General features: G+C 50.9%; 5 protein-coding genes and 1 pseudogene across 6 annotated transcripts; 3 read left to right on the top strand and 3 right to left on the bottom strand.

The window, feature by feature from the left end:
* Positions 1-47: 47 nt before the first annotated feature.
* On the bottom strand, positions 48-2397 carry LOC100902171 (tigger transposable element-derived protein 6-like; annotated as a pseudogene).
* A 2016-nt stretch (positions 2398-4413) lies between these two features.
* LOC100902787 (glutathione S-transferase 1) lies at positions 4414-6022 on the bottom strand. Its single transcript, XM_003743439.1, has 6 exons — positions 5974-6022; positions 5551-5735; positions 5304-5452; positions 5118-5211; positions 4844-4966; positions 4414-4668 (listed from the first exon to the last, which is right to left on the bottom strand). Exons 2-6 carry the CDS (start codon positions 5692-5694, stop codon positions 4531-4533), a joined length of 648 nt encoding a protein of 215 aa, XP_003743487.1. The 5' UTR covers positions 5695-5735; positions 5974-6022; the 3' UTR covers positions 4414-4530.
* Positions 6023-6465: 443 nt separating this feature from the next.
* On the top strand, positions 6466-7016 carry LOC100903078 (SOSS complex subunit C homolog). The gene is made up of 2 exons (XM_003743441.2): positions 6466-6677; positions 6837-7016. The coding sequence occupies exons 1-2, from the start codon at positions 6560-6562 to the stop codon at positions 6962-6964; spliced, it is 246 nt and encodes an 81-aa protein (XP_003743489.1). The 5' UTR covers positions 6466-6559; the 3' UTR covers positions 6965-7016.
* Positions 7017-7345: 329 nt separating this feature from the next.
* On the bottom strand, positions 7346-11091 carry LOC100902022 (insulin-degrading enzyme-like). Its single transcript, XM_003743512.1, has 5 exons — positions 8844-11091; positions 8599-8711; positions 8304-8466; positions 7755-7941; positions 7346-7661 (listed from the first exon to the last, which is right to left on the bottom strand). The coding sequence occupies exons 1-5, from the start codon at positions 11089-11091 to the stop codon at positions 7346-7348; spliced, it is 3027 nt and encodes a 1008-aa protein (XP_003743560.1).
* A 2545-nt stretch (positions 11092-13636) lies between these two features.
* On the top strand, positions 13637-16355 carry LOC100902935 (uncharacterized). Of its 2 annotated transcripts, XM_003743440.2 has the most exons (6): positions 13637-13837; positions 14786-14930; positions 15188-15275; positions 15441-15573; positions 15783-15910; positions 16063-16355. In XM_003743440.2, exons 1-6 carry the CDS (start codon positions 13802-13804, stop codon positions 16241-16243), a joined length of 711 nt encoding a protein of 236 aa, XP_003743488.1. In that variant the 5' UTR covers positions 13637-13801; the 3' UTR covers positions 16244-16355. The 2 variants fall into 2 exon arrangements, with proteins under 2 accessions (XP_003743488.1, XP_018495114.1); XM_018639598.1 differs by lacking the exon at positions 13637-13837 and having other exon boundaries at positions 14502-14930.
* Positions 16356-17711: 1356 nt separating this feature from the next.
* LOC100902640 (protein spaetzle 5) lies at positions 17712-20706 on the top strand. The gene is made up of 6 exons (XM_003743438.2): positions 17712-17857; positions 18484-18592; positions 18677-18737; positions 19106-19226; positions 20105-20229; positions 20348-20706. The coding sequence occupies exons 1-6, from the start codon at positions 17840-17842 to the stop codon at positions 20538-20540; spliced, it is 627 nt and encodes a 208-aa protein (XP_003743486.1). The 5' UTR covers positions 17712-17839; the 3' UTR covers positions 20541-20706.
* The last annotated feature ends 6799 nt before the right edge of the window (positions 20707-27505 follow it).

Here is a 27505-nt window from a genome sequence, read left to right as displayed (position 1 = left end):
TGTATCCATGCCCCACCCTTTTATTACTTGGGTACCTGACCGAGATCTCAGATTCGAGACTTACGTTCTCTGAAATGTGACTCCATCGTAGCTTGTCCCTTGAAGTAAGCATCTTTCGTTCTACCCGGAATAGCGCTCGCGATCTTGGTCTCGAATTGTACCTGCAGGAGAATATCACCGGACTCGAGAACCTGAGGGGACTCCATACTCTTTCCGTTGCTGAAAGTACCTTCGGCGGTAAGGCTCTCTTCCGGTCTACTGAATTGACGTGGCCTCACAGTTTTCCTGGATATAAATACATAGCGACTCTCTCTTCCTCGGAAAAGAATTGGGCCGGCCCCGCTTCCGAGCAGTGCTTTCTTGAGGATTGTGTCGAAAGTGCGTAGGTGTGAATCTGTTGAACCAATTGAGTCGATCATCGTCAGGAATTCTATTACAGCGGAGACGAATCTGCGAGATCTGAGAAACCTGCGGCGAGCGAGTTTTCTCAGCACCGATCTGAAGACAACGGATTTGAATCTTTCAGCAGAATCGCTTGAAGAAGTCTACATTACGTGAGTCAAGGAAGGAAAGTCTGTGAATAGTTGAAATCCGGAGCTGGCGCAAGCGAATGATCAGATGGGGATCAACAAGTCTATCAACATGGGTATGATTACTGATCACAGTGAAACCTGTCAATTTTTTTTTTCAGGAATCTACGGCATTTTCATCGAAATTCGAGCTTTAGTTCATTCTACTGTAACTACCACGCTACCCTAATTTTGTAGCTGTAGGTGTGGCCCTTGGTAGGTGGCCATGGTACCCATGACGGCCGCAGCATTGGCTCTTTGGACAACTAAGGATAAGCGTTGCAAGAGGTATTCACGGGATCGCCTGCAGCCGGTCGCCTCTTCCATTGGCTGTCCCACCGTCGTAACCTCCCTAATAGGTCCACCTTCCGCCCGAGCAAAACGCGGACCGATACCTCAGGTGGACGCTTTACGCGATTGACGACATTTTCCTCTGATGTTGCCTCTGCTTCACCCCTTCTCCTCGGATAAGCACGGAATGAAGAGACATCCCTTTGGTCTCACTGAGTGCACTCATTTTTTACTGTAGGTATTTAGATTTTGTCATTCCTGCTCATGAAGGTATATAAATCGGTCTGACGCAGTAACTCCTGAATGTGGTTCAAGATGAAGTTCTGGACTTCTCTCTTACACTTAAGGATAGAATCGTAGGCATTTGACGGAGTACGAAAGACTCCAAGGTCTTGATCGCTTGGAGCGCCTGTTGGGACGATGCGGACCTTACGTCGCAAGTGTCCTCCGCTTCGTCTTCCACACTGTCTTCCGTTTCGTCTTTCTCATTGAGGGGCTCGGAGCCTGGAGAGTCGGCGCGGCACTGGATTTCTTCTTTAAATTGAGGGTCGGGGACGTCAGCCTTTTCTGATAGCCGCGACAAAGTTTCGAATATCAATTCTTCCGCCTCATCGGTTCCGGGCACTTCTACCTTATCGAGCCCGAGACCGCAATGTTGGGAACACTTCACGATGGTCTTTTCTTGTACACCTTCCGAAGTTTGGATCACCCATGTGAGTGCTTCAGGAACGTTGATTTTCTTCGTGAGATCCGCAGCGCTCTCACATTCATCCATCCGTGTCAGAAGCCACCGCAGCATCAAGCCTCTGTATTGCAGTTTGAAAGCTTGGATTATGCCTTGGTCCAAGGGCTGGAGCTTGCTCGTCATGTTTGGTAGCAAGAAGAGCAGATGAACGTTGCTCATGGAGCGACGGATATGGCATGGAGCATTGTCTACTAGCAACAAAACTTTCCTGCCCAGGCTCTACATGCGAGCATTGAATTCATCGAGCCATTTTTCGAAGATTGCGCCCGTCATCCAAGCTTTGGGATTGGCTTTCCAAAACACGCCGAGTCGACTCACATTCTGGCCTTTGAAACAGCGAGGGTTAAGCGCTTTCCAAATGACCGACGGCTTGAACTTCTCACCGACGGCGCTGCAGCATATGGCAATAGATAGTCTCTCTTTGGCAATTTTACCCCCAGGACAGTCACTACCTTTCTGCACGAGTGATTTATTCGGGAGAGCACGTAAGAAGAGGCCTGTCTCGTCCATATTGAAAATATCTTTGGCGTCATAGCCTTCGATGAGTTCTGGGATTCGTGTCAACCAGCTATCCACCGTACTTCCGTCAACATCACCTGACTCCAGATTCAAGAAAGAGAGCCTCTAGGCATCGAACCCTTTAGGCGGGTAAGGGCCGGTCGCTGTTCCCGAAAAGGGTGGACAGTGGACACGTTCCTCAGGTGGACGCTTCACGCGTTCAAATTAACACAGTTTTATGGCAGAACGAATCGGTGCCTGATGAAAGTGGACCAATAGCTCAGGTGGACCCATTACGCGGGTGGACCCTAAGTCAGGTTTCACTGTACTTACCTACAGGGATTGCGGCATCAAGACCATCAACCCTAACATCTGGACCAGGATGCCGCGCTTGAATCGTTTAGGCCTTGTGAGCAACCATATTGAGAGTATACCGGAAGATCATACACAGAGAAATACTAGGCCGGCCTTCCTGCTCGACGGTAAGGGGGGATGAACGATGACAAGGATGGAAAACGAGGGACAGACAGGTTTCGAATGCACCTCGCTTGACGTGCAACTTGGGAGCATTTCATCTGGAAGCACCCATTTTTTCCAGAAAATCCTTTCGACTATGGTAAAATGGCTTTGATGAAAAATCGAGACTTGAAGGAAACCGCGCAACATCTCTCTGATGATATCCCTCAATGTCCGGATCTCGGTATAAAATGTATGCGGATGGAAGGCTACTACCGACAATTCGCAGCGGAAATCAACAAAGTTCTAAAGGAGAGAGCTGAGACAGCGAAGTTTCAGTGAGCCTCCCTCCCCAGGAAAAATAGACCTTCTTCAAGTCATGATTTCATGATTCGAAACTGTCTGTGGCTGCGGCCTAGGGGAGCCCAAAGGTCTCCGGATCAACCGGAGCCCTACGGAATACTACAGCAAAGGTTGTCCATCTCGGCGACCTCTGCATCCAGGAGGATATTCCTCAATTCCATCGGGGCTAATTCAATTCTCCGGCCCGGAGCTTATTGACGGCGTTGCTCCTTTGCGGGGTACGAACAGGATCCCGCGAACTGATGGACTCCTAGATAGTATCGATTCCGGTGCCGGGATTCATTAGCCAATCTCCGCGAATAGAATACTGACATCGAGGATTACGAGGCTTTTCCAACCGCGCACCAACCCACATGCCTGTTGCAGCTTTCTCGAAAGAGAGCTGATCTCGTCTCTTAGGAGGCCAAATGGGCAGGATCTGATATTCCTCCACCGAGTCTGCTATGGGCTCCCGCTTCCAATGCGACCGAGGAGCTTTCTTCATTAGAGCTGCAGATAATCGGAATACGAGAGGCGCCCTGGCTTCGAGGGCTGAATTCAGTCGATCGCGTCCCATGGAGGAGGAGCTTGAGCCGTGGCCGCCAGGAACGAATCAGCCTGCATTGTGCGGAAATGACAGAAAAACATAGCATAGCGCGTCGAGGGGGACGCGCAAAGGGAAGGTGGCCCTCGCGAGCTCCCGTTACCTCGTCTGTGTGCTACAAGCGATCCTGAAGGAAAGACCTCCGTTTTGTACGGTTATGAATTATGACTCATGACTAGGGATGTAAATTTTTCGTGGAAAATTTCCGCCAAACTCGCGGAAATTCGCGGCCTCCATTGAAACTCTATGGGGAGTAGCCGGAAATTTCCGCGAATCTCCGCGGAAAAATGGTGCTCCGCGAAAAATATACATCCCTACTTTTGACCTATTTAGTTTGAAATACGGCGGCTGATTGGCGAATGACGTTGGCAAAATCTTGCAAGAGAAAGTCTCGTTGTTCCCAAGGGCTCTTCGCCCCGCCACCAATTCCATTCTGCATGAAGTCATATGATTTTCTGAATATCTATCTGTGCCTTCCCACCACATGTCAGCTCTGAGAGCTCGCACATGCAGACACTCTTCAGACTAGGTACGAAGGTTCCGCTCAGAAGTCTTGCATCCGACTAGGGATTGAGTGGAGTCGGATTCGACTGATTCGAGGAATGAATGAGACCGAATACCCGATCGGCGGCAGAGCTAACGAAATAAGAGCAACCACGTTCCAAGAGAGAGATAGTGGCTTCGAAAACGCCACCGATGTCATGCCAGCATTCGTTCTGATCATCTAACTCCAAGAGATCCGAGTTAAAAGCTGCCTTGTTAGACTCGTTCCGCGATCAGGAGTATTACGATTCGATTCATCGAAGCGATGATTCTCCCCGAATGGAGGGAGAAGTATCGGCTATGGATCGATGATCTGTAGTTGCAGTCATCGCTGATGTCTGGAAATTGAATTCCCCGATCAAGCCAGGCTAGGATGAGGACCATTTGTCAACAATTTCGGGTCCCGATTTATTGAGGCAAAATTCGTCCGGATTCGTCGAATGTATAAGAAGAGCCGTCCTAGGCTCCAGGCACGTGCCTAATCACTGAGCCCTCATGCTCCTGAAGCCACGAATGATTTCTATGCCGAGTCCATTGATCTCATCCCATTTCGGAGATCCTTGCAAACGCTTGTAATATGCCTCAACTTTCGGAAAAGCCGAGAGACTGTAATCCATGGACTGCGGAAAAAAAATCACCCGTAGTCGATCCGGTCTCAATTTCCGTCACGGCGCGCTGTCCGCACAATAAACGTCAACGATAATGAATTATAATTATCATTGGCCTCTTTCGATTATCGATCATTCTACAATCTAGTAGCGAGATCCGCAGCCTGGATCGAATTTGGAGACTTACGTCTGGCAGAGTGAGAGATGTAGCGATAGCTAAGTCCGCGATAGTGACGGCGTTGTCGACGAGATAATCGTTGTCCCCCAGGAAAGTCTCCAGGAAGCCGATCGACTCCTTAACTTTAGGCTCCTGTTCCAAAAACAGTTCAACTCCCATGAGAGATGCAGTACACTGGCCTTAATTCGTACGGCTCCGGATCGTAGGCATATTTTTGTCAGATTATCGTCTTCGATCGACTCTATGGATCCTAGGAAGGTCCAAAGCGGCCAGCCGACTCTACCTTCTCCGGGTCGTAGGCTTGCGCGTACAGGAGATTCGGATAGAAGTAGTCAGCGAAAGACTTGAACAGGGTTCCGATGTCGAAGTAGAGGAACCTTGAACGGAAGTCCAAAGAGGATAACTTAAGAACGGCTGAGTAGTCTTCGAAGGGACGGGAAAACATTCCTTCCGGAGGTCCGGCACTCACCTGTCGACCAGAGCGCGTTTCCGCGGACATTTCGGATAAAGTGGACTGTCCGGAGCGTACTCATTGGCTAGATAGCACATGATTGCGCGGGATTCAGCCAGGGCGAGGTCTCCGTCTACAATTGTCGGAACTGTGTGCTGCGGATTCAACTGGGAAGGATAATGCTCATGAACATAAATGCGACATAATTTCCGGAATCAAGACTGTTAGTTCCGGCCCAGCTCCGAGAAGGCCGGAGAATTATTACCTTGATGTACCAGTCTTCTAGATGCTCCTTCTTCTCCATGATGTCGAGAGGTTTTGGGTTTAATGAAACATTGAGCGATGCCGCGACGAGAGCCACGGCTCGAACCGGGGGGCTCGCTTGAGTTTGGTAGAAGTCTATGACCATTGCTCCGGTTGGGTTGATATTTCCCACAAGACGGAACACCACTGTAAGCATGGACTCCTGATCAGGCATACCGCAACGACCTCGATTCCTCACTCAGGAAACTCTCAGATGAGGTTCTCTCCGAATTCGATGAGATGCTAATTGCATACTATACGTCGCTGAAGAATTTCAAACCATGGTTCGAATGGATACGAGTAAAAGATGGGACGGGCCAAGGAATCGCCGTCAGCTTTCGATTCCGGATATTTTGAGGTGGTATGAAGTCCGACGGCAACTTACCGACAGCCTCTGTGCTGATTCCACGCAGTGGATTTGTCTGGACGCGGACAGGAGTGAAGCTCTACTCCTGTCAGCTGTCCTCTCCACTAGCTGGGAGAGAGTGCCCCTACCGCGGCTTTCCGAATGCCTCCTCCAACATACATAGCGTCCGAGGCAAACGGCATGGCATTGTCCGAGCCCCCTCTTAATTCATTGCTCGTTTTCCCGAAGAGGAAGGGTAGTGTGTCCCTTTCTCGTTCAGCGTTCGACCTCTGACGGGAGCATTCAAGAATCCGGAGCCATCATATCCCAACCGAAGACAAACTTTCACATTCTGAAGCCCCTTTGATGCAATATGCTCCCCATAATCATCGAGGAGCTCTTTCGATTCCGCCACTATGCGACAGGTGTCGTGAAGTTATCACGGATCGACCGACCGCCCGCGCGCCGACGGAACTTGTTTATTTTCGACATGGAGTCGTCTGCGCGTGGTGCAGCGTGTGTGCCTAGTCCACAACAATCGAAGCGGTGGTTCTGAAAACAGCTGACTCGGGCGCAAGGAGATCGCCAAGAGACGACTTTTTGGAGTGATTTTTGAGACGGTGAAATGGCGTTCCAACCTCCTAACAACAACAAAGGTCAAAAAATTCTTGATGAACTTTACCAGAAGAAACAGTTCTTACTGATGAAGAACCCGCCTCCCGCTCAGCCTCCGCCTCAGCAAGGTACAGATATTTCTTGTTATCGTTTTCGTTTTCCTGCAGCAGTGGGTCTTCGCATTGGATGCCAGTCATGGCCCATGCGAATAATTATTGTAGGGAGCTCACAAGACCTCTCTGGCTCATTTATATCCGAAAATGAGGGAGCAGCTTATTTATTTTCAGTCAATGACACGATGTCACCGAACCAGCGAACAGCATTGCAACATGCTCAACAAACCTCACCTGGATTCTACATTACTCAAGAGTCATCGTATGGGAACTTGATAATCCCGGTAGTGCCTAGATTTTGATCAGCGCTGGGTGTAAATACAGCTGTATACATGTGAGGAGGATCCTCCGGATCGTCGATTCCATTGCAAGTCACCATGATTGAGTTCATAAATGTATAGCTTCGAATCCAGCTCTCGTGTCTTTTTCTCGAATTGACAAGATTTTAGAAGTCTGTCGCATGTCCCGAGAGACTGATGAGCGCCCCTGTTTACCCGGAAATGTTGCATGAGGCAGGTGCCTCCGCTGTTGTGTGCATCCTCTCCGCGATCTCCCAATGTATCTACCTATCTAACGCTGCGAATGCGTTATGAGTTATGAGCTCCCAGCCGATACCTCGGGAATCGGTGACTTCAGGAACTCCGATGCGAGTTCTAAACGAAACATCAGGAACAGCCGGGGCCTCAATTGATGGCTAGCGCGTATTTTGTACATTCGTCCCCGTAGGCGGGTCTCGTCCTGCGCAGTGAAGATTGGAACTCCGAGATTGAATCAAAGGTCGCGGTGTATCCATCGCTTCGCTGGACGGTTATTTTCTTATGGTGCTCCTTGAATTCCTCGGTCGCTTCTATCGCCACGACCAAGGTTCTCGCGTAGCGACCGTCGAGGATGTTGTGCTGCATGAAGTCGATGAGATCTTGCTTGGTCAGAGTGCGAGCTATTTCCGCCTCGTCTTCTGCGCGATGGAAGTTGCAGGCCCGATAACATTCCACCCAGAATCTGAGATCCAGAGGGAAAGGGTCAAGACTGAGCTGGAGGGAGCGAAAGTGAAATACTTTCTACAGTGTATCTTGTTCTTTGAAGAGGTCGAACCTTGAGCCGAACGAAACGGGACCAGTAGCTTTTTGCAATTTACTGTGTACGAGAGAATCTCGGTGGTCGTCGAACATTTCTTTCGAAAGTTTTTTCAAGTACCACGGGGCCACGTTGTGTATGAAGTTTCGAATCCGTTGCTCGACATACGTAATGTTGTGAGCGGATTCAACTGTCACGGTGAGACCTGCAACCGCAATATCAGCTTAGGGAGTCCAAGGTGCTCGAATCAAAGTTGTCATCACGTCCAAGTAGCTTCTTCCTGGATCGGAGTCTGAAAACTTGTAGTGATCTCCGAGAGGGGAATGGCGAACCCTTTGACTTTCAGCGCTCAATGGTATGGTGTCGATAGTAAGCAATTCTACTGCCTTGGGAAAATACATTTATATTCGAGTTCTATCTGACTCGTGAGTCAGATAGAAGATCATAGTCAGATAGAAGATCACAGCTCGATTCTTCCCGGGGAATTTCGGTATAGTGAATTCGAAATCGATCAGCTTATTGCCTTTTCCACATAATTCTGTCCACCAACAGCATCCGCTTGCTCACCGAAAGTGTTCATGGCCTTCTTGAATGAGCTGTTCGCACTGTAGCCGAGTTGTTCTCGCGTGCGAAGAACGCTCGCGGTTATATCACTGATGATGACCGCTAGCAATTCACTGACGACCAAGTCCCTTTTGCGATCGACTGACTCTCCTAACTCGTAGAACACCTGCCGAGGGAAAACCTTTTCGGGTGATCACTGCCTCCCTTCTAGGCCCGAGGCCTGAACACGTCTCGTGATTTCTGATCGCAGATGGATGGAAGCTCTAGCGTCCCGAGCTCAATTTTCGGAGCTGCTGACCTCAACGGAATTCAAGGGCTGCTCCTTTATCGCGTCGACGTAACGATAGAAATGACCCTCGCTCAGGGAGAACTCCTCTATCAATTGACTATCTTCGAACTTCATCGTCGTATCTGTGAAGTACAATATCAGACAGGAATTGATTGCTTTCGATTTGTGCTTCGAGAACGGATATCGACCCCCCCCCCGCATCACCCGACGCTGTAGGACTCTTGGTTTTAGCTAGGGAAATGACCGATACTCACTTTCGAGCATGCGTTTCGCTTCACGATACATCTGCAGTGCGGTTTCGAGCTCGACATTTCCGAACACATAAACAACGGCGGAGGATCGAGCTCGGGACCTATCGAGGAATCCCTGAATATCCCGCACCGTGAACTTCTCCAAGAACTCCAAATTTTCCTCTGGTGTGAAGCTGTAGCCCAGTATCAAGAGCCGATTCCTTATATCGGGCAGAATCTGGAAGAATTTCTTGCTCAGTTGACCTTTTAACGCTCGTCTCAATTGTTCCCGCGCATCGTCGAGCATTCGTTGGTTAATGTTGAATTCTCGGAATTTCCGCAGGGCACTTTGAAGAATTTGCCCCTGCTTCTGATTGTATCCACTAATCGAGAAAAAGTATCCGCGGATCGCTGGCATGATATCCATCTGCACGCCGGCCAGCCGCGCCGCCGTCCACTCCTCGTCCATCGTCTCGGTGAACATTTTTGCGATGACGATAATTTTCAAAATATCCGACGTTTGCAGATCGATAATATCCGTGCGGTAGAGAACTCTTGCGGCACTTTTCGGAGTGTTGAAGTCATCGCTCTGCAAAAACCACAGTCGGCTGGCGGCTTCAGATTCGAGGAGCACCGGAACCCTGCCGAAGCGCGGTTCGGCTCGGTAGACCTGCAGTCTATCCGGAATGAAATCGTTCTTCTTCGGAATGAGGAAACGATCACCGTGAGGAACTGTCTTCCATTTGGTGAGCTGTTGGAAACTTATACGCGAGAGAGCGTATGACGCATTATATATGGGTTCCCGTCTCAGATCCGTCCGGTTCGCGTACGTCGATGAGGACACCACGATGCGGCAGTTATCCGGTGATAACAAGGCGAGCAAGTTCCTTATGTGGTCGGGTCGGTACTTGTGGATGACGTAGTAGGCTGAGAGCATATCTCGCCACGAGAAGCTCCGTAATTTCTCCGCCGTGTAACGAGGAAAGTCCTGCCCATTCCATTTGGGTCGATACTTGAACTGTATCCGTCTTCCCGTTTGAAGGTCCCTGAACACGTCCTCATCGGGTCCGACCTCCTTATGGAAGTTTATATATGCGAAAATCGACTCAATCACCTCGTCCAAGTTCTCGAAACCGAGATCGCTCAGACGAACTTCAATTGAAAAAATTCCGAAATGGCGAAAATTGCCCCGGACCTTGGCTGACAAGCTGGCTATGTAAGATTTCTGGTGGAGGTAGGCGTACAAGCTCCCCGAACCCTTATAGCCGATGATACCGGAAGACACGTACAGTTCCGGTAGGGAACGGTAGAACTCTAACATGTCCGGAACCGCGAAAACGATTTCCAGGAGCTTCGTCTCCACGGCTGGAACGATGTGTAGCATCAATTTCCTCGAGTGCTCGTAAGGATGCTTCAACCACACCGGGCTGTCGACGGAACCTCTCCGTATCGGCGAGAAGTATTTGAGGATCATGGTCTGCAAATCTTGCAGTGACTCTCGACCTTGGACGAAAATATTCATCATTCGAGCGGTGTAGTACTTTCGGTAGAATTTCCGCACCTCCTCGATGACTGTCGTGTTCAACATTTTCGCGCCAGCTTCCAGACCGGCTTTGCTGCCCGTAGAAAATTGCGTAAACGGATGATCCTGATCCCCTGTTGCTTTCTCTATTTGATTTTGTCTCCAATTGTCTGATTTGAGATTTTTTCGATGCTCTGTGTCCACAGCGAAGATCTCTCGTTGAGCCGTCTCCTCGGTGAGGAGTGGGTCCCTCATCATGTCGCTTATGATCGCGAGCGATTCTTCGAGGAATTCCGGGTCGACCTCGTAATAGTAACAAGTCATGTCGCCATGAGTGTACGCATTAGCGCTTCCGCCATGACCGTTAAGGTAAGCGAACAGGTGGTTCTCTGCGGGATACTTCCTGCTGCCCATGAACATCATGTGCTCGGTGAAATGCGCGAGCCCTTGAAGCTCCCTGGGATCGCTCATGTAGCCTGCCATGATGCACAACGACATTCGAGATTTCTCGAGATCCGGCTCCGATCCCAGGAGCACTTTCATTCCATTCACTAAATCCAAGCCGCGGTACACACTGTGATCGGTGTCTGGTTTCATGGTGATATCCGTCGAGCGCACTGGGGGAGGCCAACTGGGCCCAGGTTCGACCACTGGTAACACGAAACGAAATACGATGAACACTAATAGTGGCAACGAGCCGAACAGAGCCATCAGAAATAGAAGAATCCATGCACTCGGAACTCGAGACATTGTTGGCGCGTTGTGGCAGTTGCACGCAGTACGCTTACCGAATAAATTGGTAGAGAGATCACCGTCTCACCGCGCGTGTGTTTGTGAGTGACTCCGATCTCTCCCCATGAAGAGCACTCACATGAACGAACGACTCGATACTCTGACGGTCGAACACCATCTCTTAGCGACGGTGTTTCTGTCGCCGGTCCTCCTTCACAGCTTCGATTTGCCTATTCCTGATCCTCCAGAAAATTTTGCTCCATCCGATGCAAGAGATAGCGATACGAACTTTCCTTTAGTCCTCCTCAGGACTCAGGCCGTGAAACGGAACTTCATGGAGTGCTTCAACGTCTAGATGTTCAGAACTGGCTCCTGCTCAACCTTTCAGAGTCTAACTAAGATAGGTTTGTCTGTCGTCGGTCCTACTCCGCAGACTCGTTTTGCCTCTTCTTGAGGTCTCACTATAGGCATAGTTCACTAGCTCCATTCTGCGCAAGAAATAGCGATACAAACCTACCTTTGAGTGAGACCCTCTCGAGACTCTTTCGGAGCCTACGACGGGCCGGGAAGCTTTAGAGCTCTGTAGATGGAAGTTGTCGAATGTGAGACCCTTTGAGTGGGGCATTGATTCAGTTTTCCAGTAGGACAGTAAAATATTTGAAGAAAAGAATGGTCGCCGGTAGCTGTATGTCGGGTCGTGTGCATCTCACATCTGATTGGATTATCTCAGATGTCTTCCACCGACCGGGCTCACTTGATGCATTCAAGAATAAGTAGGTGAATTCCATTATCGAATCTTCCTTCCGCATTCTGAGTCTGATGGAACTCGCCGTCAATCACCTCGGATCGGCTCCGGCGAAACGGAGCGGAGGTCTATGTTTCTAGATCAATCCTCTCCTTCAACGGAATTCCACGGTGCGAAAGTCACGACCCATGCATGATTACGAGTCTACAGATATCTCGGACAGATGAGGGACGACCAGGGACGAAATTATTATCGGGAGTTCAAACGGAATAATCACAGTCCGACTCCATCTATTCCGTATTTCCGAGGATTCATGAACCGAGTACCCGGCTCATACAAAACTGGCTTTAAATGTATCTCGAGCACGATTATCCTTTATTCAACTAGAGTCCACGCACGCATGGGCTCATCGATTAGAACAAATTGAATACGTACAGATATTGGGTCTTACTCCATTCGGCGAGATCTCACTGCCAGCCATGCGATGGGGGCGGTACGAAGATAATCTTCTCCAATTGTGAACCCTGGGTCCGATGGAGCACATGGCCGCCGGGATGGTGCAGATGGATTTTGTGGAAAGTGTTTATCTTCTGAGTTGGTCCGGAGATCGTGTACTTGTGGCCCGCGGGTGCCCCGAGATGTGCGAGTGAGACCCCTCCTCCGAGTAATCGAGCGAGTCCCACGGCCGAGAGAGCATTTTCGTCTTCTTGATTCGATTGCGCATCGGTATCCTCGCTCCCTTCAGACCCCATATGCCAACCCGCTGCGACATTCGCCGGCCATCCGAGAGCGGGGGCTTCCTGCCATTCTCCAGCCTGCATACTCGGCCAAGCGGACGCACTCGCTTGCCAAGGATCACTTTCCCAGCCTTCGGGAATTCCTGCGAGCACGGCGGCGAACAAAGAGCACGAAACCAAGACGATCCTCATTTCTACTATGGTGGGTATCGATTGACCACCGGGATTTAGGACGTAGCTTTTTATTTGGATTTTCGACGCGGTGCAAAGCTTGATTGTGAACTCACGATTTTCGACGGGGGCTGAGAGTGAGCGACGGTAAGGCTCACTTGCCCACCGCGACGGGTCAATAAATCAAGAATTGACCCATCGCACGCTTTCCGGTGATCTAATTTTGTTTCTTCGAATAAACGAGCCCATTCTCTTTTTTATGACATAACATGGTTCAAAGTTCAGCGGAGACGTTAGGAAGAGAAAAATCTTTGGTAAGAAGAAATATCACCTCAGGTAAACTGTGTTCAGGTCAGTATGGGATTTGCACGGATTAGGTCCGATCGGCGGATCTATATCCTTCATCGGCCTTGCTCCACTGAAGAATTTCGTGGCTTGAATATCCCGTGGCGTGTATTGAGGGAATTTTCTGCACCCACGCTGGAGACTTCTCCCAAAATTTCTTTTTGGCAAAGGTATTCAACCCGATCGAGAACCACCTAGTCCGGTGACAGTTGCGCACAAATTCTTCAGAAGCGCCATAGCTGGAAACTCCTGAATAAAATCTTCTGTCTGGTGTACCGCGGCCCGATGGCGTTTCTCGGAGCTAAAGAGGAGAGAAGAATCGGGTAAAAACCGCTAGTCAGAAAAGCCACGTTGTAAATAGCGGGTTCGGACGAGCTGCCTTCGTCGGCCGACATGTCATTCACGGTCGCTGGGATTTCCGAGATGAAGCGTTCCCTTTAGCATTATAGTTCTCTCATCATCGACGCCAAGCCACAGAAGTCGGCTCACATTGTCTACGAAAGTGCCGACCATGGGGCGGCTAGACCTAAATTCCCTTTCCCGCCGCAACAATCCTTAATATCCTAGTTCGCGTTGGGAGCCTGACCAAAAACCAGTCGAAACAGCACCGCCGCCGCATTATCGTGCCATCGACATTCCCCACCGCGGCTACCGACAGGTGTGACGTCAGGACACTTTCGCTGCGGTATTCAGCTTCTTCGGAAACGCTTCTACGAGGAGGAGCAGCGAGATGATCACAGCGATCAAGGCGTATAACGTGATTGCGGTAAGTCCCGTCTGCTTGTAGATCAGTGATTAGGAGCAAGGACCCGAGACGAACTTTCTGTGAGGCACCTGCTCGATGGCACGGGCTTCTCGAGTCGGCCCGAGAAGACGTGAAGATGATCAATTGGTTTCCGGTCGTCGGTGATTGAGAAATCCCACTGAACGAACACACATCGCTGCTCCGGAAGGAATGCCTGGAACAACCATCGATCAGCTCTGGTTGTGAGAACGCAGATTTCTGTGAGGAACGTGTAGAGAATCGGATCCCGCGAGTTCGCATGGAACCCAATTTTCGATTGGAGCACAATCGAACGCGCTCGACAGTCGAGACGGTCTTTGCGCACGTAATCGCGTCGTAACGCGGCAGGCTCGGGAGCGGACTTGACAAGCGCGACGACACGGAGGAGAGGCGTCAGGCAGCCGACGCCTCGCGACTCGCGACGCAGAAAAAGTGGAAGACGAAGAAAGGGAAAGGAATCATCATTCGGGAAAACATGGCCAGTTAGATAGAAATGTTTTCAGACAAACGGATCGACAGACAGAAAAGCAGGAGCCTGGCGTCGGGCAGACCAGCACGCATGCCACACCGGAATACCGGCGTTCCCATCCGGTCGTGACGAGCCCGCTGGCGGTCCGCTAGCACTGCCTGTTTGACGGTGGCAAATCGCCGATATGTCATCCTGAGTTGACCCGTTCCGTGTCTCTGTAGAATCTGGCTCGTGTGGCATACAAGCCGAGCGTTTTTACGAGCTCAAGTGGAGAGTTCCCGTGATTTCGAAAGTTCCGGGATGCTTTCTCGCAGGAGTGCATGATGTACAGTGCGGTTGCCTGGAATTTCGCTGCGCGAGAGAGATATTGAAGAAGCGTCAGGAGCGATAGCAGACGAGGAGGAAGAGATCAGCGTGGGAGGATGTCAGAATGGACCGTTATAATTGTGAGGGTCTTGCAGTTCGTCGCTGCTGTTCTCACAATGATGTCCCGGAGCAGCCCGCTGATCTCGTCGGATGGTATGATCAGACGCCAAATGCCCGTAGAAGATGCGGCAAATTCCACCCTCAACATTACGGAAAACCTGCTTTTCAATGACACCAAAGGTATTTCGACTTCCATCCATGCCGGACGGCTGACGTTCTGTGTCGATCCCGTCCGTATCTTTCGGAATTCCTATTCCCGTTTTTTTCGCTTTGATACGAGCTCCTCTTCTCTTCCTTCCTGTACGGTAGTGCAGACTCCTTATTCAGGGAAGGCATAGTGAATCATCACCTGTTCGACTTTTTTTCCGATCGAGTCCAACTGATCGATTCATTTGATCCGTTGATTGATTGATTGACTGATCGAATTTCGTTGGTAGGAGTCGCGAAACCACTTGCAGCCTTCGGTGAGGAGGAACGCTGCGACACGGAGCCTTTCTGTGAAACCGACGAGCATCCCGTCCCAGAGTGAGTGCCCCGTGGCTCATCGAGTCTCTCCGATTCTCGCGAAGCCCTCAGCATCGCTCAAGAAGCATCACCTCCGATCTCTCGGTATCCCTCAGCGGATCCGCGGTGTCAGGGATTCGTCGAGTCGCGAGCGTGCTCGTTCTGAGTCTCTATTTCGCGTTCCAGCGAGGTGCAGCTCAAGGTCTTGGAAGAGAACTTCGATAAGCTGAGGGCTTTCTTCGAGAAGGACGACACGGACACCCCGCAGCTGTACAGAACATCGCAGCTCCTCGATAGTCAATCTCCCTCCTTCGTGCAGGTGAGGCCGGGTCGACGTGGCGGGGGATCTCAATCGATACGGACACGGTCCTAGGCCTCCGAAATATCTCGATTTCAGCACCCATCCGTCTCGGAGCGTGGGTGATTCCCCGACCTGTCCCCGGGGTCGCGTTTCTAATCTGTTGGTAGATGGGCAACGAGGAAGATATCAACGCTGTCTGAGGCTAGAGATCATTCAGAGTATTTCAGGCATGCGACACCCAAACGAAGATAATTGACAGACTGAAGAAAGTCCGCGATATCGACGGGAACCCTCATTTCCTCCTCAACCCCGATCAAGGGGGTTACCGCCAATGGATCTACTACGTTCGCTGCCGGTAACTCTAGACGTTCACATTTAATTTGGATCAGCCATCCTTGCGAGCGTTTCCGAGCAGAATCCGACGGAGATCAGTCTCATTATCCGGGAAACATTCGGCTGCGGGTAAATTCCTTCGTGGCCACTTCTAAGAATCCGAGGAAATTTCAGAGAGGAACGCGGGACATGCACGAATGTTGAAGCGCATCTTCCCCCGAACAGACAGACTTATTGCGCGACCAGATTATGGCGGCGAGTCATGACGGCGATCAATGTGACCAGCTACGAGCCCTACGAAATCCTCGTTGACGTACCCGGCGCGTGTACTTGTTACATCAAAGCACAGATCTAGACTTTTCGTGTTCCGCTTCCAAAGTTGAGTCAAAATAATTGTTGTTGAACGCGGGGCTGATCCGAGCCGAAAAGTTCGAATAAATCAAATTATCGCTCCAGGGTCGGGAGCAACCACAGAACTGAGAATCTTTCCAACGTCATGTGAGCTGTGGCATGATATGAAAATAGTTGTGGGTAATACATGTGAGTGGGAAACGGCACACGGAGTCCGACATGGAGACAATCATGTCCCTTATGTAATTTCGGGTTGGATCGAGGAATCGATTGAGCGGCCTATTTTCGTTCGTCATTTGTCAAAGACACAAGACATAACTGTCAGCTTCCTCTGTGACAATCTCTCGGAGTGTTGATTTTCTCGTTGTCGGTGTTGGTGCGGCGCTGCCGGACGCGGTCGTTGCCGCCGCCGCCATCACCGCCGCCCAATAAGAGCACTACTGGAAGAACACTCGAACACCGTGTGAGCCAAGCCTGAGAGAAGAGCCCTCTCGCCGGCGTTCGTTATTGCATTAACGACGCCCGAGATCGTATGCCGACATCGAATCCATCGCGTACGAGCCTTGCTTAACATAATATCAACAACTGTCATCTCGCTCAGCTTTCAAGGCATGGGCTCTTACGAAATGTGAACCACTTTCACCCCTTTCCGGGCGTCGATCCTGTGCTGTACAGCTGTACGCGAGGGTGTCATTCACCGCTTCGAGAGTCAATCATAGATTCCCGGCTCAAGTCGCGGGGGAAAACCTGTCCCGCCAGATAAGATATCGCGTTCGAATCGACTCAAGACGGCGAAAATTGGTAAAGGCATTTGTCACCCAGAGATTTATGGGTAAGCTCTCGAGAGCTGCAATATCCTCCCTCGGACCGTTGACGCATGAATCAAAATCGTGGAAGACATTGTTCGCTCGAGAGCAGCGAACAATCGTGATGGAATGTCATTTTCCAACAGAGGGGAAGTCCAGAGGGGCATTCATGTTCGAGGTAATCCTTCGATCTCATTGGAACTCCTCCCGTTCCACAAGCACCGATCAATATCTTCGGGAGTTCAGAGAGAGGCCTGTAACCGATCTGGTCGGCACGGAAGACCACAATGGAGCTTGATTTCCGAACTCGAGACTTCATTCCCGAAAACGAAACTTCATTCCGAAACTCGCCCGGATGACCGAGATTCGGGACGGGAACCCGGAAAATGACCACAATGAGACTGTGGTCATGATAAGCTGCATAACGTGTCGCGGGAAGAGCGCTGACGAAAGCCTGACTCCGAACGACGGATTAAGGAATTTGATGCAATAGCCGACTGACGACGTTTTACGGGGGCCGTTTCCTTCTCGCTGATCTGCGGATTAGACTGAATCAGAGGCACCGGCGGCCGGCATCTCTATTGTGGGACAGCCGCGACGACAGCCACCAAACGCGTCATGCAAACCTCCTCCACTGTTTCCGGCTGTCAGGCTGTTTCAAGCTCCAATCCCTCTCCAGGGGAGGCTTGATTTTGGAGCGCTTCTTGGATCGCTCCTTCGCTTGGAAAATCGCTCCTGATTGAGCTTGCAGCATCCCCGAAATAGCCACGTGCATCGTTCCACCATCCCGGGGAATGCTCGGAAGACCTTTGGTGAGTTCGGACTTGAGTTCGGAGATTTCTTGCCTAGCAGCGTGTAGATTGAGCTGGTCCGCCAAGGCAGTGCGGCGATCCGAGATCCGCGATTTGCCGGACGACCGTTCCCATGGGATGTGACTGTGTGTGACGACCGATGACCACCGGCGTAAGGCCGGATGAGGCGCGATTGGCGAAGATATTGATTTGGGTGACATGGAAGCTCGATCTGATGGTCGGTCTGGTCGACGATGAAGGTGGAGCAAAGACGAAGGGAGGAGGGGAAGAAAAATAGAATATACGAAGCACCGGGGCTAGGTGGCGCCGTTCACGCCGGAAGCGGATGATGAATTTCGGCGGCTTTTCCCTCCACTTCGTCGCCGGCTGACATCTGGAAATGTTCTAAGCACTCGTTCGCTTCGATATGTGTTCGTGGTTGCTGACAGGATTATGCTGAACAACTTCCAAAAGGTGAAATTCTCAAAAGTTCCGTGCGCGGTGGAAGGGGGACAGTTTCTGAGGTGGGAGCAAGTCTTGTTGCGAGCTCTCAGAGATTTATTGTGAAAGACGGAACCCAAGCTGTTGACTAGAAAACTCCCGTGGCTAGATATCGAAACCGATCTGAAGCTCATTTCGATCCGCAGTTCTTCACCGCGGTCCTATCGGTGATGTCACATGGCAACTCAGTGGAGCAGGGTCTCAATAGAACATCGAACGGTCAGGTCAATTCAGACAGCGCCAGGAACGCCACAGGTCAGCAGAGATCACAGTCGATCATTATTCTCCTCACGCAGTCCAGTGCTCGAGATTGGACGCTAAATATTCCGTGCCTTCCAGAACAACTCTCCAGTAAAATTTGCAATCCCTTCTGTGAGACTGTCTCCCATCCGCTGCCCGAGTGAGTGAGAAAAGAGACTCTGAGTGGGTCGAATTTCATCAGTATGATTCATTCGATTCGAGCACGACCGTGTAATTTCTCAGCTCAACCCATGTTCAGTTCTACCCGGATATCAAGTCTTCGAACAAAAGACTCCCACCCCTCGTCCTCCAGGACGCTGACTCCCGACGCCCGCGCAGACTTGTGGAAAACCGTACCGATGTCGTTTCCTAGCCAGCTAATTAAGCTACGAGATCGCCGCCACGCGATTTCGATGGATCCCTCGGACAAGTCTTCGCCAGCGTGGAGGAGTGGCCGTCTTTGGCCGGCTCCCATCGCAATATTCAAAGTACGGCTTGATCATGCTTACTTTTTGTTTCTGGCCGCAGTGACGTGCAAATCGACATCCTGAACAATGATGAAAAGATGAAGCGATACTTCAATAAGGACGTCTTCAGAGACTTCGACCTCTATAGATCTCGCCATTCGAGAGATCCGGAATACGTTCAGGTGCGTCTCAGGAGAAAATTTCCTATCGGACCGGACAACCGGAAATAGTCTCTCACTGGATGCGGAGATCGCTGTCGGAAATCCCCGAGAGTGAGTCAACTCGAGCACTCATATTCAATTATGCAACCTCCCGCTCTATGATCGAAAGAAGTGGAATCTCACGCGCTCGTGAAGCCGCGGTCTTGACTACATTGCCGAGTTTCCCTGAGAGCTTCTCCAAGCCGCTACTTCTCCTAGAAACTCTTTTCGATTCGGAGCCATCCTCGGAGTGAGGCAAAAACGTGGAACTATTTTAAACGATTCTCATTGGCATTTCGATTAAACCAAACTATTCAGGAAGCGTCAGCATTGCGATTATGAATACTACGCTTCTTGTTATTGTGACATCGTTCAAGGTCGCTCCACAATGACCCAATCGGCCTTGGAATTTCTCTTCTTATTCACCTGGGTAGAACCACTCGAGTCCAACCTCTCAGTACATGAGTCAGCCGAGCACCCACGTTCCGCCGTGGGCGAGTATCACGAATTTCAATGAGTATCACGTATTGGAGTTTCGGATTCTCCGCTAGAATCAGGCACTCGGCGAAACAGACACTGTTACTAGTAATCATACTTTGCCTCCCAATAAGTACACGAGTGTATTCGGTGTGTGCAAAAAATAGACTCCTTGCTCACGGAAACTCGATTCTTGATGCAGCTTCTGATTTCTAACGATTCGAGAAAAATCATTTCCAAAGCCCACGACCGAGAACATGAGGCCGCGTGGGCGTTCCGAACTTCCATCTCGGTAATTAGACATGAGGCTGAGATAGAGCCTCGTGATCTCTACCTTCGGAAGAACCAAATCTTCGGATTTCATTCAGAATTTCGTTCCGCAGCTGTGCAAAACGCTCATACAATTCGAGCAGCCGGAGGCCGCTATGGACGTACATGGAACGCGGCATTTCCTTCTGAACCCCCGGAAAGGAGAGTACGCGCAGAGGGTCGACGTCGAGATCTGCCAGTAAGTTATTAGTCGAACAGAGAGTGCTCGAGGCTGCCATACATCCAGAAACTTTCTGTGCGAATTGCCCGTTCGGGTTCCGCTGTTTTCAATCCATGTTACTCTTTCCTCCCCTCAGGGAATCTGGTCTACCGTGCGCCGAAATCAACGACTATGTCTCCCCCGGCACGGCTACTCGTTGCGAAACGCAATTCTTCAAGAGAGGAATGGTCGCGGTCAATCCCGAATCTCTGGAAACGTACGAAATCGTTGTCCGGGTTCCGTCCGGTTGTAACTGCTTCATACAGAAGACGCTGCTGGTGACTTCTTGAAAACATACGCGTGCTTCGTGCGTGACAAGACCGTAGTCTATCAAGACATGAGATCGATCAGATTGGTCTTGCCTGCAGATCGTGGGAGACCATTTCTCGAGGATTCGAAAGAAACAGAGAACACGAAGGACAATGCTTCGAATAAAAAGACGAGAAGGTGAACACTGCTAGGAATGATGAACATTCAATTTGGGAATGGGTACGTCTCTCAAATGAGGAGTCTGATCCAACATTCTTGCTCATACCTCAAGATTGAAATATGACAGGGATAGGTTCCTTGTTCCGAAAACGATGAGGTTCTCATAAAACGCCAGGCGAACATCAATCGAACGATTAATATACCGATTTAGTCATCGGACAAGATCGATCCAGCTCGCTCTACCCGGTTCTTGTCGTTACTCCTATACGAGCTGAGCTCCGAATCCCGAATCGACCTCTAACTCGCGCTAGGAAGGAATTGGAGGAGGGTTTCGTGCTGCTGCAATGACGTGCATTGGGGTGACGTTGATTCTGATCATAATAAGAAACTGAGTGTCTTCAGCGTGGAGACGGGCCGAATATCAGCTACGGGGTCGAGTTCTCAGAAATCTCTTCCCACCCCGATTCGAATGACATTCCTTTTCAAAGAACAATTGATCCCCTTCAGGAATGTCCCTGGAAATGCCTCCCGAAATTGTCGAAAATGCTTCCTCATAGACGATTTACGGACAGGTTGGGCTTCATAGAGGCATCTCGCTCTCGGAACGTGTGTGGAGTCAACGTACAACAGTGGCGGGACGTGAGAGCTCACGAATATGGAGAGATTCTTCCGGAATATCTCCCGGTCTTTGTCCCCGTTCTCGATAGGGTAGTCTCTGCTCGCTGAAGATTCCGGGTAACCACGTCAGATTCCGTATATGTACACTCGAAGAGAATCCATTGTGCAGAGCATTTGGTATACACGCATATTTCTCTCTAAATTCATTTACCGGAGTGCTATTGCCTCCGATTCTAGGAATTCCTCCGAGAGCAGTATTTCTTCGCCCCGAGAAGGTGCTGGATCGATATGGGAACGTAATCAAGATCGAGAATGCACCACGGAAGAGGAACTGGCAAGAACGAGTGGCGAAGTATTCAAAATTCCTCCGTAGATTGCACCGACTCCCTAGCTCGATCGCTGCGAATTTCGACCCGCCTAGCATCGTATACCTGGGTGAGATATCATAATTGTCGTAAAAAAACCTGATGAGTCAACAATCGATCACCGAGAAAAGTCGAGCGATTTCTCCCGAGCCCCCCGAGAGGGTCGTTGGGGGGGGGGGCGCGTTACAGCAGCAGAAAAGGTTCGAGAGATAGTCGTGCCGCCATGTGCCTGTTCAGGCTTTGTCGCATTCCGAGAAGGCGAGGACAGGGAGAATGGCGAGTTCGATGACCTCTTCCGCCTTGGAGGGGCGGAACAAACTGGGGGCAGAAACCGTGCTTGGATTCAATGATCAGGACGTGGATCGTCGGGCACCGGAAGGCTGAGAGAAAGGCAGGCAAGGGATCTCTGACTATGAGAATCGATGAAAGAAAGCTAAATCGTTTGGGCAGGCGCTGAAATAGTACGGCTCTGGAAATGAGGGGGAAAAAGCTTTTGAGTGATGCTTCTGAAGACAGAACAGGGATGCGATTGGGACAAGCTATTGTTTGAGATACGATAATATGTCTAATTTACGATTCTGATCATGAGGCTCTAATAAATCCAATCCAATCCAACACATGGCGTCCTCATATTGCATTGCCTATACTCACGGCGAGGCCGGGTCTTCGATCAGATGAAAGTGCTTCAGAGTGCCCTCCCACCCCCCCCCCTGGGGTTCGGGGGACTCGCGGACTTATACCTGCCTGGAGTTCATGAGTATGCTGACTCGAGATAAGGGCGGGCGAGCGCATCCGCTCAGGGGATGCTGCAATATTCGATGATTACTCAACTCGAGGCTCTTTTTTTCAAATGACGAAAATGACGAATGACTTTTCATCAAATGACGAAAATAGGACGATTCCCAGGATTCTTGAGACCGCGCCGGATCAGCCAGCGAGGCTTTGGACATTCTCATGATGGTGGTGACCCCGGGGGCATATCTCGCTCGAGGGGGCGTCGAGAATGACGTCGGTCCGCGATGAGGGAATTCGGGCCGGTCATATGTAATAATGATGAAAGAATAATGATCTTTGATCATGGAGCCTCCGCAGACCGGAGAGGTTCTGGGTCGAAGTTCTCCGAACAAAATTGAATATGAGATTCTACGCGACTCCCGGCATTCGGGACCGCGTGGAGCTCCCATCGCATGGGTTGAGCCTCCGAACAGCGCATTCTTCTCAGAGCTGTCGATCGAGGGAAATCACTTTTAGGTAAGCGAATGCACCGCAGGATGTTCCGCAAGCGAGCATCTGAGATTAGCACCGAATATCCAGACTTGCTTATGATCTGGATCTGGTCTACGCGAGAGAGGAGGATCCCATCTAGTGGCTGAGGAGCTACCTGATGCAATCAGTAGGAGACTGTTTTCCTCCCTCCAACCCCCAAGAGCCGACTCTGAATTGATGGACAATGAACCTCTGATGCAAGCTCCGCGTCTCGAATGAACTACAGGTTTATTTCCAGGTTCCGATCGGGTAACCTCTCGACGTACCCCATGCTCACAGCGTCTTTACGCAAGGCGTGGTCTGAGAATGTGATGAAAGCTTCGCGGTCAAAATGCTGGTAACCCCCGCTTAGATCGCGGATCCCATCGATAATCACAATCTCGGGACATGTAAGCTAGAATGAAGTATTTTTTTCCGACGCTCCGAAACATGTTATGCCTCAGAGAGAATCGGAGAGCCAGGGAGAGAAGCTCATGTAAGAGGAAGCGGCCGTGTTCACTTGGAAGTTCTGAAGGGTTTGGCAGGGAAACAGCCCCCCGAAGGATCTCCGATGGGTACCGTAACTCGATCAGCACCGAAAGCTCGGGAAGATTCGAGCTGTGAACGATTGATTCGGAAGGGGAGCAGAAGAAATTTCCGTTGCAAAGCCCATGGTTCGACCCGAGTGAGCCCTGATCCCCCTGGAAAGGACTGACCTATTATTATCGACGAACCTTCGCTACCGCGCGAAGAGCCCCACCACCCCCGTAATTCTCTCCAGAGGGATCGTAACCGGCATCAGCCGCTGGAACCAAGCCTTCCTGACTTGAGCGGAAGCGTCAATGCTCGCGGGAGCACCGTCGCGGCTCCGATGCGAATTTCGCACACGCTGACCATCTCGTTGGAGTAGGTACTCGGGAACGTCAGCAATCGGCGCAACGGCTGCACCAAACGCGCTCCGCGCCAGACTCCCCACGGGGGTCGGAGCCCAAAATGTCTGCTGTGGAAAACAGAGGACGATGGCTTGCGAAGAGGGAGCGATCGTGAGCACCGAACATCCGGGGAGCTAAGACTCTTCGTCGAATATCTGGAGCGACACAACCGCATGCAGTCCACAGGAACTGCTGTCCCAATCTTAGCGCATTGTCCGTGTCCGGGAGCACACCATGAGGGCTGTCTATGGCAGCGGTTCTCAACCTGGGTTCCGCGAGCCCCTGCTAGGCTGCTCAGACTTTTATTCATTTTATCGAATTGGAGTGAATTTTCTAAGCTCTAATGCATGCAGGATACTTCATGCGATCGTGGTCGAAGGTTTTGAGGTGATTAAGGGGAAAACTTGGAAAGATAGAGTCCGAAACCAATAATAAGGGTTCCGCGGAACCCCACCAGGGTTCTGCAGGGCAAAAAAGGTTGAGAACCCCTGGTCTATGGAATTTCGCCGTTTCATAATAAAAAGAAAGTTGCATCAATACGTAATGGCTAATGGCCGTAGAACATGGTGAACGTGGTGCAGAACGCAATGTCCGGGCTCCCAGTCGGGACTCTCAGAGACCGTTCGCGACCGACGTAGGGAGCGATAAACTCCGAGACACTTCCTATGGTACAGCGAGAATCAGTACGAGCCGAATCTGTCCGGACTTGCGAGAACGGGCGTGAGAGCATCCTAGACGAGTCCCGGAGTTCTACGAAACGTTGGAGATACCTACCCAGCGGAAAGAGGTGTCGCTGACAGACTCCGAGGGGAGCCTCGGAGACGGAGCCACAGAGCTCTCCCATGTTTCAGATACAGGTAGTCCATCTGCTCATGCCTCATTCTGCTGATGATCATCGGAACATTTCCCTACCGCAGGCTGGGGGAAAGGAGACCGGAAAGATTGCACCCCATCAGAGCTCGAAACGCTTCCCAGGTCGATTGAAACCTCCATAACTCTGGGAGCCGTGTTCGAGTACCAGAACTGCTTTTCTCTCTGTATCAAGAACGTAGCTCCCCAATGAAATTCTGATCACCCTAGCGTCGTGTCCGATGGAGTGGTCGAGCTTGTCTTTGCTGACATGCTTAAGAATCGGAGCCCCAGGATTGGGCTACAGAGCCGAGTGGATGGAACTGCAAGGATTTCGATCACCGCAAGAGCCGACGGCAACGTCGATATCCGTGGGCACTGGGCACAACCGGTCTGTCAAAAAATCTTGCGGTCGATGAGCGGAATGAATTCGGGCCTTCGAATCGCAAGTGCAAACATTCTGAGTGCGAGGGCAAGCAGTTATGGGTCAGGTGCCTAGTATTCGACGCATAGTTCGAAAGGTAGGATCCCAATGGTCTGCGGTGACGCTTTCCATCACCGGTACGCTAGAAAATACGTGGCTATCAATGGAAATCTCGTTGACTGTTCCATGAGCGGAACCTCTTCCCCGCATCGTCTCGTTCGGTGCCGCTAGGCGCTCCCGACGCTGATAATAATAAATTGCAATAGTACTTTATCAAGGGGAATCGCGATAAGCGACACGACCGATGACGTCGAATTCTCGACGATACTAATTGGCCTGCAGGCTCCGTAGCTCAGCTGGAGGACAGAGTCCCTTACCCTCGAGAGGGGCTGGGCGCAAACGCTCAGAAAGCCTCGGATAGAGATGGAATATTCTGGCCATCCTTCACGGAGGGTCTCTTGGGCCGTACAATGCCAGGAGTTTTCCGGAGAAAAATCCGCGCCGGACCCTAAACCTATGCCATGAGCAAGGATCTCGAGGAGGCGACCGCAGAGAGAGACGAAGCTAGGATTCAGCTCCTTTTTCAAGTCACCGTGGGGGGATCTAGCTCCGGAGTCGATTCTGTTGAACCACAAGTGGGGACTTCGAAGATCAAGTTCGGGAGGAGTTCGCGTTGGAACATTCCCCCCTCGGATCAAAAATCACATACCGGGACTTTCCACGACGACACTGGCCGATACGGAAAATAGCTCGACAGCCTCCCTACCGAGATCGGGTGAATCTGGGCCGAGAAAAATTTCATTAGCTCCTTGCCATACCCCGCGTGATATCGGCAAGAGTTTGTCCGGGACCGCAAAACTCGAACAAATCACCGGTTTCAAGCAAAGATCATCATCCTCAGCTTCGTGAATAGACCCGTCTGCCATCGCTTTTTGCTCGTTCCGCGCGTCAAGACTGTGCAGTGACTCCTTCCTTGCCCACCCCTCCGAGGAGCTTGCGGTCGAGGCATGGCGTTCTGTCGTTCCTCGGGACGGCCCAGCGTCAGTCCTGCGAATCTGCTTGTCTCCGTTAAACATCCGAAAGCTTGATAAGGGAAATATCAGCGATATGTCGACTCGCTTCACCCAAGATGATTATTCCACGATGTAGGGCATCGAGCGCAATTCTCGAATTCTCGCTGCCAACTTTGGCAAAGAATTCGAACGAGACATCGAACTGCGTCGCCCCGCCTTCATTGAAGTCAGTAGCCGGTATGCCCATGCTATGCGACTCGAGAGCAAAGTCGACTCCAGGCGAAATAATTGCGGCACCGAAAGCCAACTCAAAGTTCATTCTGTCGGGAGAACGCGCGGGCGTCCGAGACGACGATGCAGGCAGGCATCTGTTCGGAGCTGCCTCTTATCGCATCGAGTAAAGGGCTCTCCCAATGATTTCACTGGAGATATGGGGAGTCTCCGACTGCTCCGAATCGGGACGAAATAAATATCTAGTCGCGGTTTTTCATGACGACATTATGCTCTCCGCAGAGTCATAAAATGGATGACCTTCGGGAAGGGGAGACTCCCGTCCCTGACGATCCTCGCTCTGCTCGGGGCACGCGCGATCCAGGGGCCGTTCGGCATAACGCCGGCCGGAGACAGCTAGTCTAGTAGTTGATGGAACATTTTTTTCTGTAGCTTGTCGGGTCCATGTGTCTACCAAACGCTTCCTTATCTCCTCCTTATCATTCCGCCCTGGCATACGATCAACAAGCTGTTGACGTCACAGTGATTCGGAGAACTCTGACCCCAGTCCAGGTCGCTCAAAAAGTCATTTGTATCACTCGAGGACTGGCGGCGGTAGCGACGGCGGTTTCCTTTCTAGTTTGTCGTTTTTCTTCATAGTCTCCCATCAAGTTTCTAGCCCAATAAAAGCTGTCTACTCGGTAATTCAGCGAGCCTCGCGGCGTGCTCCGTAGAACTCGGTAACTTAAGTGTCGCTGTTTACGAACGGAACTCGTTAGTGCCGGTTTTACTTGGAACGTCCTCAGACCTACATCGAGTTTCGGGACAATCAATCGAGCACCACGCTTGCTCGCCCCGATGCAGGTTCTGCAACGAGTCCCAGCGATCGAGGAGCGTCGCGTTCGTGTAGAAATTCTTTTCCCGAGAAAAAAATTTTTCGCTCGGCCTGGGAGATGGATAAACATTCGCTCGAGGGCTTCCCGGTGGAAGAGTGCGAGATTTTGTCGGCACGGTCGCTCTGAGAAAAGCAGAAGATCCCTTCAATTCGCCAACTCAGACTGCAGCGGACAGGAGCCTGCCATAGTAGGATGTGGTGCCTTTCCACAAGGCGACCCTTTCTCAAACTCTCCCGTTATAAGCGAACTGCGCGCGTGCTCCGCTATTAAATGA

The sequence above is a fragment of the Galendromus occidentalis genome, unplaced genomic scaffold (genome assembly GCF_000255335.2).
Source record: "Galendromus occidentalis unplaced genomic scaffold, Mocc_1.1 scf7180000077446, whole genome shotgun sequence".
Taxonomy (NCBI): domain Eukaryota; kingdom Metazoa; phylum Arthropoda; class Arachnida; order Mesostigmata; family Phytoseiidae; genus Galendromus; species Galendromus occidentalis.
This window is presented reverse-complemented; position numbering and strand designations above follow the sequence as displayed.

Excerpts from the sequence above, each read along its gene's own strand:
- LOC100902787 (XM_003743439.1), bottom strand. The coding sequence starts at position 5,694 with ATGGTCATAGACTTCTACCAAACTCAAGCGAGCCCCCCGGTTCGAGCC. Across the intron at positions 4,967-5,117 it reads AAGCCTACGACCCGGAGAAG|GAGCCTAAAGTTAAGGAGTC; the intron begins GTAGAGTCGGCT and ends TTTTTGGAACAG. Across the intron at positions 4,669-4,843 it reads CATCTCTCACTCTGCCAGAC|TCCATGGATTACAGTCTCTC; the intron begins GTAAGTCTCCAA and ends TTTTTTCCGCAG.
- LOC100903078 (XM_003743441.2), top strand. The coding sequence starts at position 6,560 with ATGGCGTTCCAACCTCCTAACAACAACAAAGGTCAAAAAATTCTTGAT. Across the intron at positions 6,678-6,836 it reads TCAGCCTCCGCCTCAGCAAG|TCAATGACACGATGTCACCG; the intron begins GTACAGATATTT and ends ATTTATTTTCAG.
- LOC100902022 (XM_003743512.1), bottom strand. The coding sequence starts at position 11,091 with ATGTCTCGAGTTCCGAGTGCATGGATTCTTCTATTTCTGATGGCTCTG. Across the intron at positions 7,942-8,303 it reads GAAGGCCATGAACACTTTCG|GTCTCACCGTGACAGTTGAA; the intron begins GTGAGCAAGCGG and ends TTGCGGTTGCAG. Across the intron at positions 7,662-7,754 it reads CCCGTTTCGTTCGGCTCAAG|ATTCTGGGTGGAATGTTATC; the intron begins GTTCGACCTCTT and ends TCTGGATCTCAG.
- LOC100902935 (XM_018639598.1), top strand. The coding sequence starts at position 14,747 with ATGTCAGAATGGACCGTTATAATTGTGAGGGTCTTGCAGTTCGTCGCT. Across the intron at positions 15,574-15,782 it reads AATCTCCCTCCTTCGTGCAG|GCATGCGACACCCAAACGAA; the intron begins GTGAGGCCGGGT and ends AGAGTATTTCAG. Across the intron at positions 15,911-16,062 it reads ATCTACTACGTTCGCTGCCG|AGAGGAACGCGGGACATGCA; the intron begins GTAACTCTAGAC and ends AGGAAATTTCAG.
- LOC100902640 (XM_003743438.2), top strand. Across the intron at positions 18,593-18,676 it reads CAGCGCCAGGAACGCCACAG|AACAACTCTCCAGTAAAATT; the intron begins GTCAGCAGAGAT and ends CGTGCCTTCCAG. Across the intron at positions 18,738-19,105 it reads GTCTCCCATCCGCTGCCCGA|TGACGTGCAAATCGACATCC; the intron begins GTGAGTGAGAAA and ends TTCTGGCCGCAG.